The sequence below is a fragment of the Pteropus alecto genome, unplaced genomic scaffold, assembly GCF_000325575.1.
Source record: "Pteropus alecto unplaced genomic scaffold, ASM32557v1 scaffold1001, whole genome shotgun sequence".
Taxonomy (NCBI): Eukaryota; Metazoa; Chordata; class Mammalia; order Chiroptera; family Pteropodidae; genus Pteropus; species Pteropus alecto.
In genome coordinates, this window is record NW_006431443.1 from 38,399 (window position 1) to 58,014 (window position 19,616).

Genomic DNA, 19,616 nt, shown 5'->3' on the forward strand with positions numbered 1-19,616 from the left:
TGCTTATTTGTTCCAATATGAATGTATACAATTCCACCAATCAGCTTCTGATAATTATTATTAATGATAAGAATAGTTGCTATCGTTTATTGACCATGTGCCAGACACTGAGAAAGAATGTTTCCTAAACTCCTCACAATAAGGAGCCGAGTCTCAGGTTGAATAACTTGCTACGAGCCAAACATCTGGTAGGTAAAGGATCCTGATCTCAGCTCAGCACTGATTCTCAAGGCCACGTGCTAGCAGACAGTTTGTGAAACCTTTCCAAACTGTTAGGCGAGACGTGTACTATCTGATAGACCAGGGCCCAAATGAAAAGGGTTTTTCTCTAGATGTGACTTAGTCCAAACACAAAATAGCAGCTTGGTCCCCACCTCTGAGCAATGTTTTCACTGACTGTCATTCCACGTAGCGTCATATTGTTTTGTACAAAGCTTCTCTGAAATGACAGCAAAGTAAAACGACAACCACGTGCCCCAATCCCACCTTTCTCTGTGGTTCCTGGAGATCCCTTCATCACTGTGCTGGGGTTAAATCTCCCTTGACATACCCCATTTTTTCCCATTTTTTGCCATGTCCCTTGTTTTTTGACACTTCAGAGTCTTGAGTTTATTTTCTTATAAAATAATAATGAAAGTCAGAAATTAACATGTTTGTCTTTTATAAATGCTCTCTACACATATTGCTTATTCAATCTTCTAACCCTGTGGGATACTTTTTCATTTTCTGATGAGGAAGTTGGGGCTCAGAGAGGCCAAGCAACTTTCATGAGGTCATGAAGCTAGATGGTAGATCTGGGATTGACATCCAAGGTGGCCTAAAGACATTGCTTCATGTAAGAACAAGCGATTCTTGCACTTCGTGCCTATTAGATACTTGGTCATCAAGATAATTTGAAGCCCAGTTTTTCTGTCCCCTCCCTCTAACCTCATCTCCCTCTAAAGCAGACGCAGTGAGGTCACCCGCTAAAAGTAGTAGTCTTCAAATCAATCCAGCCAGGCCTCTGCTTCCATCACTCCCAGTTTTTCCAACATTTCCACACAGGTTGTGGCTCATCCTCCAGATGTGCAATGGACAAGTTACCTGTACCCCTGCACCCAAGACTCAAGAATGCTGCAGTGTCTGATACAAGAGAGGCTGCATCCTCTTCCTCCTGTTCTAATGCTACAGGGTGACAGGAAGTTCACCAAAATGTTGTGTCCTTGTCTTGTAAAAAAAAAAAAAATACTATAATACTAACCTCACAGAGTGGTGTGAACAGGGGAAAGACTGTAAACCATTGAGCAAATAGTAGGCATTTATGAAAATGTAATAGTAAGCAGACATACCCTAGGATTTCCATCCACTATCTCATGAATTCTCCCTCCTTACAAAGCCTGTGAGTGGCATCATTCTCTTTCTATAGATGAGGAAATAGAGCCTGAGAGGTGAGGAAAACTGTCAATGACCACAATAAGAGTAAGCAGAAGATGCTGACTTCAAGCACAGTTCATTTGACTCCAAAGCTCATGCATCTGTTCATTCCTCATTCTCATGTCAAACTATTAAAAGATAATATTTGTCTCTTGTGATCATTATAAAGATTAAATGAGAATACATGCAAAGCACTTAGGACAGTGCCTGGCACATAATGAGTACTTAACAAATATCAGCTATTTTTTGAGTATTTACAGCTTTATGAGGAGGGTATCATTATCATTTCCATTGCATATGGGAAAACTGAGGTACCAAGTTGTTGGATATCTTGCCTAAGATCATGAAGTGAGAAAGTGGATGAGCCAGTGTTCAATCTAAGCAGTCTGACTCCAGAGCCCAGATTCTTCAGCACTGTGTTATGTTGCTTCTTTCTGCTAGCTATGATAATTATTAATATTATTAATGCTGCAAATTTTCATCCCCGAGGAAGGTGAAATAGAATTATAGATTTTATGTGATCTGTTCATTTCCCACCCTGCATCCTCCCTGACCACTTCTATATACATCAATCTTTGAACTTCCCCATAGAAATGTTCTAAGATTATACGGGGTCCATGTGCTTATTGATCATCCCTATGAGTTTAATTATAGGCTCATGGTTTAAGAAGAACTTACTCCTAAAGAAGTAATTTCCTGAAAGTACCAAGAAGAAATGTGATAAAACTATATCTGGAAAGAAAAACAATGAGAGAAAGAGAGAAGCAGAGGAAAGGAGGGAGAGACAGAGGGACAGAGAGAATCACTGCAGAGCAGAGCCTTCCAAGGACGTAGGAAAAATTAAACCACACTCTCTGCCCCTGTACCATCTTACTCATCCAGGTTCCAGAAGACTGTGAATAATGTACAGACTGTGTCTTTCTCTAATCAGGGAATTCAGTCCCAAAATCATTTGTGGCCAAACTAGGAGTCACCAAAAAGAAATGACCTAACTTAGTGAAGTTTGGAGACCCTTTTCTCACAAGATTTCTATGGTAACCAGGCATCAGTCTCTAGCACTCAAGGGGACATAAGGCTTTAAGCCTCTAAGTTTGCCAGCTGAGTCCTGAGACTGAAGCCCGAGGCCTGGGGATAAGAGAGAGGTTACTGAAAAATAGACCCCAGCACTGCAGCTTTAGCCTAGCAAAGACTGGAGCTGAGGACCCATGTTTCCTCCAAGCCCATGATGCTGTTATGCTTTAGCCAGAATTAGCTCTAATTCTGCACTGCTCAGAAATAAGCTTAGCATAAACCTGTCTAGGCTGGATACCTATGACTGGGCCATCACAAACTGTCTGCAGTGTCTCCAGCTCCCCAAAAACAACTCAGACGCCTTCTACTTCCAGCTGCTTTCTAGCTGTTTGAAGCTTTAATTATGTTCTAGGGATGAATGGGGCATGTGTGGAGAAGTTAGGTGCTGCCCAGAGGTAGAAACGCTGATGTAGGCCAGTGGTGCATGGCCTCAGTGTGCAGTCTCTTCACTGTGGGCCCCGGCTTTGACACTCTAGTTCCAGCACTCACCATAACTCCAGAGCTTGCATCTCCTCTCATCTATCCCTCTGTTTGTGAAAAGCATTTCTTGCTGTTTCAATAAAGACTAGTACTTTATAATCCTCCTGATAGAGGTAGGGAAATAACAGGTCTGCTGGGATCTGGGTGCAAATCCAGGAGATTTTCATAGTTAAACTTCCTGAACCTCCTGAGTGCTGAGCCAGGAAGCTCTGGGACTTGAAAGGAAGCATCGGGCAGTACATCCTGATAATTTTTCATAGAGGACGCTGGAAGAATACTGAGGTGCCCTGTACTGAGCACCTGCTCTTCTCAAAGAGCCAGCCCCACGAATTGCCTGATGACAGATGGAGGCAGATGGGGACCAAGAGGATGGTTAGAGAGTGGGATATACTCTGTCCTTCTAGAACAACAAAGGCAGTGTGGAATTTCCATTTCTAGAGAGAATGAGCCTAAGCTCTTTCTAAATTCAGCCAAAGAGAAATCAGTAGCCAAAGAAGTGTGTGTGCGTGCTTTAACAATGGGGATTATGTCAGAGAGGAGAAAAGAAGTTCTCTACCTAACATGCCTGTGCCTAGGGGAGGAAGATGGTTGAAAATAAACATATAACCATGAAGCAATCTCTCTCTCTCTCCCCCTCCCCCTCTCTCTCTGAGTTCAGCATCTCTAAGCTAAAATCTATTTTAACCTTTTAATCTTTCTCATTCCATCAAAATTGTTCTATGTAGAGATATTGCTTTAAGTGTGTATACTTATGTTTAAGAGACCAGGCATGAAGGGAAGTAATAAACCAAACCCTAGTGTACATGTGTGAAGTATTTAAGGACTATAAACTAAAATAGTTCCAACAAGAAAGACAGTCATCCCTCAGTATCTGTGGGGAATTGGTTCCAGGATCCCACCAGATACTAAAATTCATTCAAGTACCTTATATTAAATATTGCAGTATTTGCATGTATAATCTACACACATCCTTCTAGATACTTTAAATCATCTCTAGATTACTTATAATACTAATACAATGTAAATCCTAAAAAAAAAAAATGAAAAGAACACATGCACCCACCCCATATCAGTCCCATCCATCAAGCATGATATAGAAGAGCCGTGATCTATTTCTAGATCTATCATATATCAACTGTGATAATGAACAAATTATTTTAACTCCTTAAGCTTTTTATGTTTCACTTATAAAATGGAAATAATGGTTATTTCATGGAATCACTGTTATAATTATATTAGAATATGAAGGCTCTCAGAAAAGGACTTGGCACATCACAGAAGCTCCACACGTACTCCCTTTCCTTTCCAATAGGAAATTGAGGCTTCAGTAATGTCTGGACTCCTCTACATTGCCATCCACATGTCATACTTTCCCCACCTTTCATAGTCAGAGTGTTGGGTTTTTTTAAATAAACTTTTTATTTGGGGATGTATTTAGATTTACAGAAAAGCTATGAAGATAGTATAAAGAGTTTCTGTATATATTTCACCTAGTGTCCTTAATGTAAACATCTTACATAAACACGGTACATTTGTCAAAACTAAGGGATCACTAAGGATACAATTACTATTAACTGAAGTCCAGATTTTATTTGTATTTCACCAGTTTTTCCACTAGTGTTTGTTTGCCATTCCAGGATCTAATGCAGGGTACCATACTGCAATTAGTTATCATGTCTCCTTAGTCTCTTCTGGTCTCTATATATTCCTTCTTCCTCTTCATTGCCAGAGGTTAATCCCTGAATGCTAGGTTTCCCAGGCTCCCTTATGATCTGGTTTCTAACTGGGTTTAGGCATTGTAAATATTAGAGGAAGATTAACCAGGTCCTCTAGACGAGCCTGGGGTAAAATTAAATTAGTGACTTTTATTCAATAGGCAATGAGAATAAGAAAAAATGAAAAGAATGGCACTCAGAGTTGGGGAAAAGGGAAATGAGGCAAGAAAAAATGTAAAACAATGCAATGCATTATTACACTGGATAATGATTTACAATGACTTTCAGAATGACATAGCAGATCCCTCAGCCAGTGTGTTTGCTCATCAGAACTGCAAGGAGGAATTTCACCTTCAGTTGTCCAGGGGAGAGAGAGGAGATTTTATTTGTCTCATTCTCTCTTATCTCCCATTTCTCATTAGTCAATGTTCATCTCACAGAGAACTAATTCCCTGCACTTTTTGCTTATGTCATTTGCCTGTGATGGCTGCTCAGAAATCTAGATCGCACATCCTACAGTGTGGTGTTTTCTGAGTGTCTGCAAATTCACATACAGGTCTGGCCTTCCTTTGATTTTTTTCACTCAGTTTTCAATTTGCTTTCTGGGACTAGGTTCCTGAAATAAAATCCGAGTACAGTGACACAATCTGGACACTAGATGTCGCCTGATAGTCTTTCACTAAGCAAATTATCTTAAAAATGGGATTGGAAATTTCAAAAAAGATGAAGTGGTTTTGTTCCTGGAGAATGGGGAATCTCTCCCAGCTCCAGGTTCTTAATGTCTCGAACAAAGAATTGAGCAAGACACCGAAATATAGCAGAAAAGAAAAGCTTTATTAGAAGGGAAAGTACACCTCCAAACATGGAAGCAGACCTGAGCAAAAGAAGTATGGCTCTAAAGGCCTGGTAACAAAGCCTTTGGGGTTTTTATCCTTATTTGCTGTGGGTGGTTACTTTTCTTAGAGGGGTGGGCTTCCTTGATTGACAATTAAGATTGACAGAACTCAGTGATTCATCATTTGCTTTCTGCATCAAATTACAATGATGGTATAATGAGGCTCAGGTGAGTTGAAAGTTGTTGGGCTCTTCATTGTGCAGGTGCCTAGTGACTGGCTTAAACTGGTATCTAATTCTCTGCTTACTTATTTCTTTGTATGAGTTACTTTTAGCCTAAAAATACCTTGTGGCTTGCTTAACTGTGGGCAGATTAGGACGGACCCTTTCTAGGATAGGATGACCTCAGTGTCTTTGCAGGCAGACCCAAAATCCCCTAACTTTCCTGCCTAACTCTTTTCTAAGAGCCATGAACCCCCTTATTATTACTATGGATGTTGAAGGATGGGAGGTCTCTTTCTGTGGCCGGGGACTACAGTTGTGTTGCCTGCCTATTGGGGTTTCATGGAGCTCTTTCACTTTCTGCCTCAGTCAGGGCGGGGTCTTGGGTTTCTGGCTGAAGTGCCTAGACAAGGAAAAGAAGGTACAAACTTGTTATTTAAATCATATATCTATTAATATCTATTATTGATTTGCAAATTAAGCAAGTAAAGGGAACAGGCTCGGTCAATATATTTCTTAAGGAGTAAAAAAGACCTTTGGCCTAAAGTCCCCTCCCCTCTTAGATTCTAAGGGCCTCTCTGGCCTAACACCATTTCTGCTAACAATGGGCTGATGACCCTTATCAATAGCTAGAAGATCTGAGTTGCCAGTTTTCAAGGCAATTATCAGGATTTGAGGAAGAAGGCCTTTTTGCTAAAGAAAGGAGGGAAGAAAACTAGGTTTACTAAAAAGATTAAGACCTCTGCAAGAGATATCCTATGTCATTTCCTACTAAAAGATTAAGAATTTTACAAGTGATGTCCCATATCAGTTTTAGGTTTCTTAAATCTATAAAAAACACCAAGCAAAGTTTAATTGACATTTTACTTTAAGTTATACAGAGACAATAAAGAAAAAGAAAATCTGAGTTGGAAGGAACTGAGAAGCCTTCTAGCCTTCCTCTTTTTCTCTTTCCCCCTCTGCAGCCATGACCATATCCCTATCAGCTGCCCCTAAAGCCTCTGCTTGAACTGACAGGGCAGCCTCTTATGTTCTGACTGCCATTAAAATGAGGGTTTTCCCTGGCCCTTTAATTATCAGGCAGCTATGCTTACTATATCACATCAAGCAAGTCACGTTACTCCATTCTGCCTTGTATGGCTTAAATAATAAAACCTAACATAGCATCATTACTCACAATAGCCAAAAGGTGGAAGCCACCCAAGTGTCCATTGACAGATGAATGTATAAACACAATGTATATACATAATGGAAATTATCCAGCCTTAAAAAGGAAGGAAATTCTGTCACATGATACAACATGGATGAACCTTGAGGACATTATGCTTAGTGAAATAAGTCATACAAAAGGACAAATACTGTGCAATTCCACTTACATAAGGCACCTAGAACAGTCAAATTCATAGAGACAGAAAATAGAATGGTGGTTGCCAGAGCCTGAGGGAGGTGGGAATGGGGAATCATTGTTTAATGGGTACGGTTTCAGTTTGACAAGATGAAACAAGTTCTATGGATGGATGGTAGATAGTTGCACAATATGAATGCATTTAACACCACTGATATATACACTTAAAAATGGTTAGGATGGTAAATTTTACGTCATGTGTATTACACCACAATTTTTTAAATAAAAATAATAATAAATAACCTGAGAAAATCTCAAGTTTGGTGACAAGAGCACAATTGGTACTCAGTAATTGTCAATTCTCTTCTTATCACACAACTGGTGTGACAACAGCCTTGGGGGCATGTAGAATAAATCTCTTACACCCTACTCCAGTCTTCGGAAAGGAACTTTTGTTGGAAGTAGGAAGCAGATGGTGGCATCATCCAAACCTCCTGAAGAGCAGCTCCCACAAGTGGGCACAGCATGTTGGTGTGGAGTGATGACCTGTGCATCTAGTAGATACGATATTTTACTATGTTAGATAATGATGACATGGGAAGGAGCACAAAGCAAAGACTACAGGCGGTGGAACTTCCACTCAGTCCCAAGCAGCACTAGCCTGGGGCAACATCAGCTTCAGAAACCTGCGGACCCCTCAACTCCGCCTTCTCTCCTCCCACTTTCTGTTCCGGAGTCCTGTCCCGCCCCGCCGCTTCAGTTTCCTCTCCTCCTCTTGCTCCTCCTACTCCCTCCTCTTTGCCCGCCCCCCTTTCAGACTTGCCTCTTATAGGAAATCGAAAGTGAAATAGAAAGCTGGCAGCCATCTGCTGAGGCCCCCGGAAAGGTGAGTGAACCTGGCTGGACCGAGGTACCCCTGCCCCCGCTGACAAGCCTCTTCTAACAGTACCCACGCCTTGAGCCTTCAGTCTGTTTTCCTTTCTCCGCAGCCGGGCTCATTCAGCCTAAGCCCAGCAGTTCTCCCCGAGCTGGCGGGTCTGCCTAGGAGGAGGCTGGGCTGTGAATGTGACTTCCAAGTCACCTGGAAGGAGCTAGGGCTTCCCTACTGCTGGCACCTACCTGAGCTGGGATGAGGGGCCAAATGAAGCTGGTTGAACCAGAACAGAAACCTAGCTGGGAGGGTGGTTCAGAGGAGCCCGGTGTGGGGTAGATCTGCAATCTTTGAGACTCCCATCGCCAAAAGTCCCATTCTGGAGGAGAGAGGGAGCAGAGTTGTTTAGGATATTAGAGATTTATGGATCTATGCCCTGGAGGAAATGAAGATAACAAGTTCAGGGGTAGCTGAGAGAAGAGCCCAGGGAGTACTGACTACTTGGTTACAGTGTGTGTATGTTGTGTGTGAGAACATATACATACATAGACAGATATGTATACGTATATGCACCTACAAATATATGCATACAGGTATACATATATGTTTATTAGGATATAAATATTCTTATGTGTATATTCGTATTATATATATTCGTATATATTCGTATTATACTCGATGGCCTGAGATGGGAGATGATGGACGGGAAAAGCCTGGGCACTGAGGGTTTAAGCAGAAATGGACATGATGAAAGTGGAATTGTAAACAGCTTTCTCTCTGAGGTTCCCAACAATTTTCACTATCTCTTTTGGGGATTCAGTTCCCCTTCTGTGTGACTGAATCGAGGGTCCAGGTTGTGGAGGAGAAGCTCTGGTTGTTTAGGTTAATGTTCTTGTCCTGTCATGTTTTAGCTCCCTCCAATTCACTCTCCCTCATGTTTCCCTTTGAATTATTCTGTTTTTCTCACACGACCTTTCTGTCTCCCTTCCTTTTCTCCTCTCTTCACTTACTAGGTCACCACAAGGTCTCCACAGTGCTGCCGAATAGGAACATTCCCCCTAATGGCCTCAGCAACGCCCTTGGCAATGATGTGGGAGGAGGTCACATGTCCTATCTGCCTAGATCCCACAGTGGAGCCTGTGAGCATCGAATGTGGCCACAGCTTCTGCCACGAGTGCATCTCTCAGGTTGGGAAAGATGGAGGCAACTACTGTCCTGTGTGCCGGAAAAAATTCCTGTGCAGGAACTTCCGGCCCAATCGCCAGCTAGCCAACCTGGTGAACAACCTAAAACAAATCAGCCAGAATGCCAAGGAAGGCACACAGAGGGAGCAATGTGAGGTGCATGGAGAGAAACTTCACTTATTCTGTGAGAAAGATGGGAAGACCCTTTGTTGGGTATGTTCCCAGTCTCGGAAACACCGTGACCACCCCATGGTCCCTATTGAGGAGGCAGCTCGGGAGTACCAGGTGAGGCCTTGGCACGTAGGCATGAACAGGTAGAAAGGAGATGAGGCCCTGATGAGTACTTTGTTCCCTGTAGCTGGAGATGGGAGAGAGTCACCTTTGGAGGTGAGGGATTGGAGAAAGGAAGGGTGTTCCCCACCTTTTATGTCTAATTTAAGGTTCAACATAACCTTCTCATTCCTCAGGAGCAGAGGAGATGCTATGGGAAAATGGTGCAAGGATCATGTTTCCTTGTGGCTTCCTGGTTGATTAGGAATGAGCAGTGCCCCAACTCCTGCCACCCCAGCAGAGCGGCTCTATTTCATAAGAAACATGAGGCTTTTTCCAAAGTCTTCCCATCCACAGAATTCCTACCCCAATCAGACTCTAGTCCTCCCTCCTTCTCTGCACTCAGACTTTTCTAAGAACCAGTATGATCTTCTCCCACCTCACCCCACCCCACCCTACTTCCTGGTCTGGTTGGGCATTAACCTGCTATCTTTCTCTGCAGGAGAAGCTCCAGATGACATTACAGAAACTGAGAAAAGAGCAAGAGTTAGCTGAGAAGTTGGAAGTGGATGTTGCCACGAAGAGAACAGCCTGGAAGGCAAGAGTCACATCCCAATGAGAATTTTAGATCAGAAGCCTAGGCAGGGTACCGGTCCTGGCCTCAAGAAAGCCCTAACACAGCTATGCCTGTCTGAGGAATGATAGTGTCAGCCTATCTCACTCTTCAAAAATCAGCAGTCCTCTAGGTCTCCTTATAAAGGGGGATAAAAAGTATGGAGCTCAAAGAGTGCTCCCAATCAGACAGAAGATTGAGAATCTTGTGAGATATAAACCTAAAAGCAGCAAATGAACAGGACAAACAAGCAAAGACTCATGGACATGGACAATAGACCAGAGGGGAGGGGGGAGCTAGATTGGGTAAAAGGGGTCAAATATGTGGTGACAGAAAGAAATTAACTAGGCGGTGAACACACAATGCAATATACACACACACACACACACACACACACACTCACACACACACACACAAACACACCTTACTGTTGATTTGTACACCTGAAACTTACTGGATTTTGTTAAGCAATGCCACCATAATAAATTGAAAAGGAGACAGAGAGAAGGTGCTGAGGGACATGCCATACCCTAAAGTTCATGTTTCTTGAACAGAGTCTTAGGAGATGCCCACACCATGGTGTCTGGGACAGAGGTATCCCAGGAGAGGTGGCCAGTGGCTAGGCCTGTCAGGAAGTGACAAAAGCTGTGAGGAACAGACATAAGAGAGCCACCAAAGCCTGAGGTAGGAAAACTAGTCTGACTAGGTGGTTGCTTGACCATGTCCAGATCACTGGTTCAAAGTAGAATGGAGAATTAAAGCTTGTTCTGCACTGGTGAATTGGAAGTGGGGCAGGTCTAGGGTGGAGAGGAGTGGCAGGAACTCATGACCTATAGGTCCCAGAAGAGGAAGATTTGGAACCAGAAAAGGGCGAACCAGTCTGTGGCAGCAAAAGGGGTCATCTGTGTCATCGTGTGACTCTCCAAACACTAACATGAGAGGGCAAGCAAAGAGTTATCACAAAGACCTTCTTTCCCCAGGACTTAAGAATGGTGACGTGAGCCCGTCTTTGTGAGACTGTTCGGGGGGGATAGGCGTTACCACCATCTCAGTAATTCACTGAAATATGAAGACAAAAGGATACATTCGGTGACTAGGTTTTGAAAGGGGTTGATAGTCTCTGATAACATGTGCTGATGCATCTGTGGTTGTAGGGCAGTTCAATGCACACCCCTACCAATCCCATTCTCCTCTTAGTTCTAGAAGCCTTACCCACCAACTTCCCTAGCAAAATTATGTGTGTGTATTCCCAGAAAGAGCCAGAGTGTTGAGTCTACAGAGAATAGAAGTAGGTGTGGATACTTCCATTCCCAAATCTTGGGAGATTTTGATAAAAACCACCTCTCTCTTTTCACTGACACCAAAGAGGAAGGTGGAGACACAGAAATTGAGGATTCACACAGAGTTTGAGCAGCAGAAAAACTTCCTGGCTGAAGAGGAACAGAGGCAACTGCAGAAGCTGGAGGAGGATGAGAGAGAACAACTGAGAATCCTGGGGGAGACAGAGGTGGATCTGGGCCAGCGCAACCAGGTCTTGCAGGAGCTGATCTCAGAGTTGGAGAGGAGGAGTCGGGGCTCAGCGCTGGAACTGCTGCAGGTGAGACAGGGAAGAGGCTCACACTCTGAATTCAGGGAGGAATTTTAAAAAGCCAGAGTGCTCTAGGGCTACCAATCAGATCAAGTGGAAACCCAGTCCCTTGAATTTTCTTAAATAAACTAGAATTTGGACACATGAGTGGTTTGCATTCAAGGCATGGAAAGGTACAGATTTAAGAGACAGTATTCCATGCAGCAGTTTTTTTAAATGAACACCCCCCATAAGTGCCTACTCTAACATGTACCAGGTTCAGGACCTTGAGAAAGGTCTGTAATCTTTCTGAGCATCAAGTTTCTCGTATGGTAAATGGATATTGTAATATTACATATCTCAAAGAATGTTCGTTAGGATTCAATGAGAGAATCCACTAAGGCTCTTCGATGATTGTCTAGCCATGGGAAGATTTTCATAAATAACTGAAAATTAAGAGACGGTAGCTCAGCCCAGCCCTGTAACCAAGTCTTTCATAACTCTAGGTTAAGTCATTTTTCCTGTCCTAGATCTAATTTCTCCATTTGTGAAACAAGGGGGAGGGAGTGGAGTAAGTGACAAGGATTTCCCCAAACTTTAGTCATAAATGTATCATCTTTATACTCTTTGCTACTTCTGTGAACTACTTAAGTGATGTAACATGTCTTTTTTCTTTAAAATTCTCTCTTTACCAGAATAAATTTAGCTTAAAAGGAAATTGGTCCTAACCAAGGTAGCCAAGAAATCATGTGTTGATGTGTTACTGATATTTTTTCCTAATTTATTTCATAACAGTGATAATAATAACTACATATTCAGTAGCACGTATTACATGCCAAGCATTCAATCCCTTGTGTCAGTGTGATGAGGTGGGTGCTACTATTATCCCCATTTCAAAGATGAGAAAACTAAGGTACAGAGATGTTAAGAGACTTAGTGAGAGACTAAAGCTAAATAACTTGACAAAGTTCATCCAAATAGTAGGAGAGAGAAGGAAGATTAAAATAAGTACATAACTTTTTTTTAATTCACCAATGTGTATTCTACTTTAAATGATCTCACATCCACCAATGATATGTTTGTCTCACTTTTAGACACTAGGGAGTAGATGGTCTCAAAAGTCCCTTCTACTGTAACATTCTACAGTTCTAGTACCACACCTTTTCACTGTCTCTCATTCAGATGTGGTCATGTAGCCATTTCTTTCTGGTTTGTGAAAAAATTTTTTAAAAAAAAGCTGACTTGATTGGCTTCACTTGGCAAGCTCTCATCTTCCCGTTATCTTGCTTCAGCCCAACATTGAGCCAGGCATCTAATGCACTTTTGACTGGGCCTAGAAGCCTGCCAGTCCCCAGATAAGGGCTCCCAACCCCTGCAACAGAATATTCTTGGGTGATTTTATTTCACCTACATTAACTACAGCACAGGACAGAACTTTAATCAGCCTTTTCTCTCCAAACAAATGAGACAGAACAGTTTCTTTGCATCCTGATTTGTTTATTTCCCTATGACTGTCTCTTGCCCCTTTCCACTCTTCCCAAGAATCTGGTCTTTCTAATTTGTTTTCTGAATCAGAGTATTTAAACTGATCATCCTTCTCTTAGCTATAGGTCAAACATAGGCTTCTGGTTATTCTAAAAGCATCCATATATCACTTCTGCTCCAGGTTGGTCAGAAGTGTCTTTTGAGCCATAGCCCAGAGGAATGGCACAGAGCAGTGTGGACCTCAGGGTCCTGTGGACATTTCATCACCCACAGGACTGAAGTCTCAGTGGTAAACCAGTGATTCTAGAAATTACTCTCTGTCTCTTTTCTCCTCAGGAGGTGAAAAGTGTCCTGGAAAGGTAAGGAGAGGTTTTCTTTGTTAGGGGAGAGGGTGGAAGGAAGCATATATACCTGTGAAAAAAAATTATTGAGTTAGAAAAACATGCACTTTCCCCATCCTCCTCTCTATTCTCAAAGACCCAGTCCTCCATAAAATATTTTCTGGTCTCAGAAGTCTAATCAATGGACATCTCAGTTGGTGAGTTGCCCAAAGTAACTAAACTGTAGCATCACCAAATGAAGCCCTGACAAACAAGGAAATTCTGAGAAGTTCTGAATCTACAGCCTGCTGGGACTCCTTTTTTTTAAAAAAAAAAAAAAAAAACTAACCAGTTATGTTTTTCTCAGAAAGAGCCATGAATAAGACTCACAGCATGGGCAAGACTCCTGAGGTTCCTTAGGAAATGATTCAGTGTATATCAGTACCCTGCCTGTAAAATGAAATAGAATGTATTTGTGTGATGACCTCAGGCTCAGAGTGGAGATACAAGTTATCCACATGCTGTAGAGGCCCATGTAACCAGGACGGCCTGGATAGGAACTAAATCCTGCCTTCTTTTGCCTCCCACCCCCAGGGATCCTAACACGAGATGTTTGTAAATTATCAGCCATCCACAAGGGAGGTTATAGCATGGGGGTGGGTAGGGGGACAGGAGTTGGAGATGGAGTCTGTAACTCTGTTTCTCCCAGGAGTGAGTCCTGGAATATGAAAGAGCTGAACATCATCTCCCCAGACCTGAGGAGTGTGTGCCATGTGCCAGGGCTGAAGAGGATGCTGAGGACATGTGGAGGTGAGGAGAGTGCCAGGAGTGTGGGACTGGGCTGCTGAGCAGCAGAATAAGATAACAAGAGTGCAGAGTATGTCCCAGGGTCCAGGAGAGATGTCAGGTTGGATGGAATAGATGGACAGGGATGGAGCTAGGGAAGGTGGTTCCCTCAAAGGTCAGGGCAAGGGCTAGAGGGTCACTTCCCCACACAGTGAGGCTGAGGGTCACCCCCTGGTCCTCACCCCACCCCCTCCAGACACAGGGTTAGTGACTCCCCACATCTCCCAGCCTGACTGTCCTCTCTCTGCAGTACACATTACTCTGGATCCACACACAGCCAATCCGTGGCTCATCCTTTCAGAGGATCGGAAACAAGCGAAGCTTGGAGACACCCAGCAAGAGATGCCTGAAAATGAGGAGAGATTTGATACTTATCCCATAGTCCTGGGTGCCCAGTGCTTCGAATCTGGAAAATTTTACTGGGAGGTAGATGTGACAGGAAAGGAAGCCTGGGACCTGGGAGTTTGCGAAGACTCTGTGAAGAGAAAGGGGCATTTTTTGCTCAGCCCCCAAAATGGCTTCTGGACAATTTGGCTGTGGAACAAACAAAAATATGAGGCTGGCACCTGCCCCCAGACTCCCCTCTACCTTCCTGTGCCTCCATCCCAAATTGGGATCTTCCTGGACTATGACGCCCACACTGTCTCCTTCTATAATATCACTGACCATGGCTCCCTCATCTACACCTTCTCTGAATGTGCCTTCACTGGACCCCTCCGGCCCTTCTTCAATCTCGGATTCAATGATGGAGGAAGAAATTCCGCCCCTCTGACCCTCTGCCCACTGAGGATGGGATGGTAGGGGTCCACTGACTATTGATGTCTCTCTCTGGATACTGTTAACTCCCCCACCCTCATTGGTACCTCTTCTCAGCCACTAACCCTGCTTTATTTTCCCATGAACTAAACCACCTCTGCCTCTGTAGAGGTGTCAGGATACCAACGAGCAGACTGGCAAGGAGGTCACTGAAAGTCTGTGTCAAATGACCTTCAATATCAATATTTCTGCCCCAGATTGCTTTATGATTTCCTCCATGAAAGAAAGTATATTTGGTCCAGACTCATCTGGATCAACCAAAACATGTTTCTGCCTTCTTTATGTGAATCAAGTTTTGTTTTTTTCTCTCCACACATAGGACTGGTCAGATCTCTATTATATATCTTACATGGTTTATGAAAAATCTTCCTACATAAATTAGGCCTCAATCTATCTTATTCATTCAAGCCTTGTTCTCATACACATCTGGGATAATCTTCCCAACATACACAGATCTGAGCGTTAAGTGGCTCCACCCTGCTGGTAGAAAAGAGCCACACTCATTAAAGGAAGGCTGAATTATGCATGCTTTAGATTGCCAAGTTAAATATCCAGCCTGCTGTGCTTCCCCATTCCTACCTTTATCTCCCAACCACATCTTGTTGATAATGGAGTTGGTTAAAGGGCATATCAACCTAAATAGAATGTATGATGGTTTTTTGATATATCAATTTAACTAGGCTATAAGTCCATAGTTTTTTAATCAAACACTAGAGGTTGCTGTGAAGGTATTTTGTAGATGTCATTAAAGGCCATAATCATTTGACTTTAAGGGAGATTATCTTCAGTAAACTGGGTGGGCCTAATTCAATCAGGTGAAAGACCTTAAGGGTAGAATTAAGGCGTCCCTAAAGAAGATATTCCATCTATGAATGGAGTTCCAGCTTGCGATTCCTGAGAACCTGCCCTGTGCATTAAGGACTTGCCTTACCAGCACCCATAAATGCCTAAGTGAATTCCTTGCAATAAATCTCAAAATTCACCTCTTACTAGCCCTGTTTCTCCAGTCGAACCCTGACTGGTATGAAAGCCAGGAGCGAGATAACAGCACGCCTGTGGACAACAAACACTTTCTTGAGTTTAAGCTTTTAAGGTTGGAACAAATGAAGCTCTACACCTGAGCGATAGTAGGCTATGAGGAAAAGTTAAATGGAGCTATGGAAACATGGAGAGCTTCCTAGAAATTCAGAAAAGATTTTCTAAAGGTGCCTGCCCGAGTTGACCATGAAGAATAAGTAAGAGTTTGCCGAGTCAAGTCATCTGAGGAGGGAAAAACAAGAGTAAAATCACAGAGATCTTAAAATAGTTTGGAGGAAAATTGTAATGATTCAGGGTTACCATAGCAAAGAGGACATGGTACAAAATGCTAGGAAATAATGTCAGGCAGTGAGATAACAGCCAAACCATTAAGGGCTTTGAGTACTAGTCTAAGGAGTTTAGAATTTATGCTGAAGCAGTAAAAGCAACTGAAGGATTTGTAGTGAGAGAATGACATGGTAAAGTTAGCATTTTAGTTACCTCTCTCTTGCTCTGTCATGTAAGATGAATAGGAAAGGGAGGAAGCAGGTTGGAGAATGGAGACAGGTCAGTTAGGAGGTTTTCTGTGCCAGGGGCTGTGTGTGCATTATCTCAGTCACCATGGTGTGAGATAACTATTTTTCTCTTTTTCCTGATAGGAGAGCAAACAGCTTAGAAGTTTAACTAGGTCTCCTGCTAAGGTCACCTGGCTGGTAAATGGTGGTGCTAGAATTGAGATACAACATTCTTCAAATCACCATGTTTCCCTACTCCTCCTTGCCCCCTTCATCAGGTGATGTAATGTGGTCTGTGTGGTGATTCCTAACTCCTGACTCAAAGACTAAAATAAAAAATCTGTTGTTTATTCCCTTAACCTCCCCACCCTCATTCTGCCACCTACAATTTTATTTATATTTTAATCATCTTTTCCTTCTTCCTCCTATTCAAGGCTTAGCCCTCCATAAGTGCACTGGACCTCAATCTTCTCTTTAACTACCTCTTCCCCTTAATCTGTCACTCTAGAATTTCAGACTCTCCCTCTCTATTGGCTCCTTCTTCTTAGCGTGTATACATGTTCAGGTGTCTCTTGCCCCTTCATCTCTCCTTTTGCCACCCTCTTAATCTTTGCCCAAAGCTATTGTACACTAAAACTTTCTTCTCTAAAATAGTCTAGTATATCATGATTGCCAAATCCGTTACTTTTCATTTCTTATTATTAGTAATCTCCAATTTTTATTATTATACTCCTTTGTCTTGATAATTGCATTAAATACTGTTATTAATTATTTCTAATCATTGCACCAAACCTATGAAACTGAAAGTGTCACTAGTTCATGCATGAAGAAACTGACTAAGATAAATAATTGCCCAAAGTCAAATATACTGTTAGTAGCTAAGCTGATACTTGAATCCAAGATTATTAGTGTCAAAGCTTTAAAAACTTCATCTTGTTATATCGATTATCTAAACCACCTTTCTTTGGCTTCCTCCCCATTCCACTCTAATTCTCCTATTAATTCTACAACATCTAAGACATGTAAGACAATATAATATAGGGGAAATGATATAGGCTTTAGAATCAGACCTACCTGGATTCAATTCCAGCTCTGCCTACTACAAATCCTTATATACGCAGACACACACAAACTTCCATTCAGATGCATATTTTCACACACATTTATTTATAAAGATACCAAACATATATTCATTCAGACAAATTTTGATGACAATTTATACACTAACACACATTTTCACAATTCACACAAACAGTGCTTCACTGTGAGCATGCACACACATATTTTAAACTTTCTCTCAGTTATATACCCACCCAACTCCACACACAGCCATTCCCTTAACCTCCCCACCCCGGTCAAACTCACTCTCACGGAGATAGGACTTATCTAAGTCATAAATTTACCTATCTTCATTCAGGGTACTGATACTCCTCTCATTAAATCGGTTTCCTCCGGGAGGTAGAGTTTCCCAAGGTTATTCCACTCATCTCTGCCTCCAGTTTTACAGTCTCCTTACCTATGCCAGAAAAGGGGACTCTCATAGAAATATTATTCATGGGATAATACCCCTGCTTCACCAGTTCCACTCTTGATTTGTCCAAACATAAGTCAGAGATATAAAATGTCAATGCTGGTTGGCACTTCATACTGGGGGTCAACAAACTGAAGCCTGCAGGCCAAATCCTGATTTCCACCTACTTTTGTAAATAAAATTTTATTGGAACACAGCCATTCCTAGTTATTTACATAATGTCTATAACAATTGCTTTCACGGGACAGAGATGAGTAGTTGCAACAGAGACTGTGTTCAAAGCTTTAAATATTTACTTTTGCCCTATACAAAAAAGTTTGTCAACTACTGCTTTAGAATAATCTTGTCATATAACTTATTATGTACAAAGGCCACAGAAGGAAAAGCAATTTTCCTAATGTCACAGAGGAAGTGAGTTAAAAAATTTCTTGCCTCTCATTCCTCTAATATTTCCACTATGCCACAAAGCTTCTGCAGAAACATTTGGTCTGTCCTCTCTGACTCCGAGCTCAAGAAATGGAGGATTCCAAATATAGCCTTTATTGGGTGACCAAATGATTAAGGCACTCCGTCATTGTTCCCTATATCTCTCATCAATAAACTTAGTGTTTCCTGTCTCCTTTATCCCCACACTCAATCACACCCCACCCCTCATGCCCAAGGGCCCACCAAGGCACCAAGCTAATCCTAGTCAGTAACAACCTACATCTCTCCTCACCTCAAACTGTCCATCACAGCCATCAGGAACCACAGACTGTAGCCATGCCCCTTCCTGGATGGTAGGGTGTTCCCACAACCAGACTTTGTATAATGGCCGGAGTACCATGCTGGAGGAAAAAATGCAAGGAAAATTATTCTATCTCTGAGTATCTTCGGGGACAATGGGCTTATGAGCCAACCTCATCACATTCTGGAAAAGGCAAAACTGGAGACAGTAAATAAATCAATGGTTTCTAGGAGTTAGGGGAAGAGCAAGGGAGACATAAACAGGGGGTACACAGGGGATTTTTAGGGCATTGACAATACTCTGTATTATAATGATGGATACATGTCATTATACATTTTTAAAAACCCATAGAACTTTACAACACAAAGAGTGTACCCTAATGTAAGCTATAGATTTTCATTAATAATAATGTATCAGTATCAGTTCTTTAATTGTAACAAATGTACCACACTAATTCAAGATGCAAATAATAGGGGAACTCTAAGTGAGGAAGGAGGGACGGGGGAAGGATGTATATGGGATCTCTCTGTACTTTCCACTCAATTTTTCTATAAACCTAAAACTGCTCTAAAAATATCTAATTTTTTCTATTTATTGGGGTAACATTGGTAAATACAATTATGTAATTTTCAGGTATACATTATAATTTGATATCTGTATATTCTGTTGTGTGTTTACCACTCAAAGTCTAGTTTCCTTCAGCTACCATATATTTGATCCCCTTTACCCACTTCACCCTGCCCCTACCCCCTATTTTGACCCTCTGTATCCCTT

The 19,616-nt window shown here is 42.1% G+C and overlaps 1 protein-coding gene across 1 annotated transcript; it reads left to right on the top strand.

The window, feature by feature from the left end:
* Positions 1–7,880: 7,880 nt before the first annotated feature.
* On the top strand, positions 7,881–15,818 carry TRIM21 (tripartite motif containing 21). Its single transcript, XM_006905821.3, has 7 exons — positions 7,881–7,966; positions 8,965–9,420; positions 9,908–10,003; positions 11,385–11,615; positions 13,407–13,429; positions 14,100–14,200; positions 14,487–15,818. Exons 2-7 carry the CDS (start codon positions 9,013–9,015, stop codon positions 15,035–15,037), a joined length of 1,410 nt encoding a protein of 469 aa, XP_006905883.2. The 5' UTR covers positions 7,881–7,966; positions 8,965–9,012; the 3' UTR covers positions 15,038–15,818.
* Positions 15,819–19,616: the final 3,798 nt, after the last annotated feature.

Bases quoted from the DNA above. Each gene is read 5' to 3' on its own strand.
- TRIM21 (XM_006905821.3), top strand. From the start codon at position 9,013: ATGGCCTCAGCAACGCCCTTGGCAATGATGTGGGAGGAGGTCACATGT. The intron at 13,430-14,099 runs GTAAGGAGAGGT...TGTTTCTCCCAG, and splicing joins GTGAAAAGTGTCCTGGAAAG to GAGTGAGTCCTGGAATATGA. The intron at 14,201-14,486 runs GTGAGGAGAGTG...CTCTCTCTGCAG, and splicing joins GATGCTGAGGACATGTGGAG to TACACATTACTCTGGATCCA.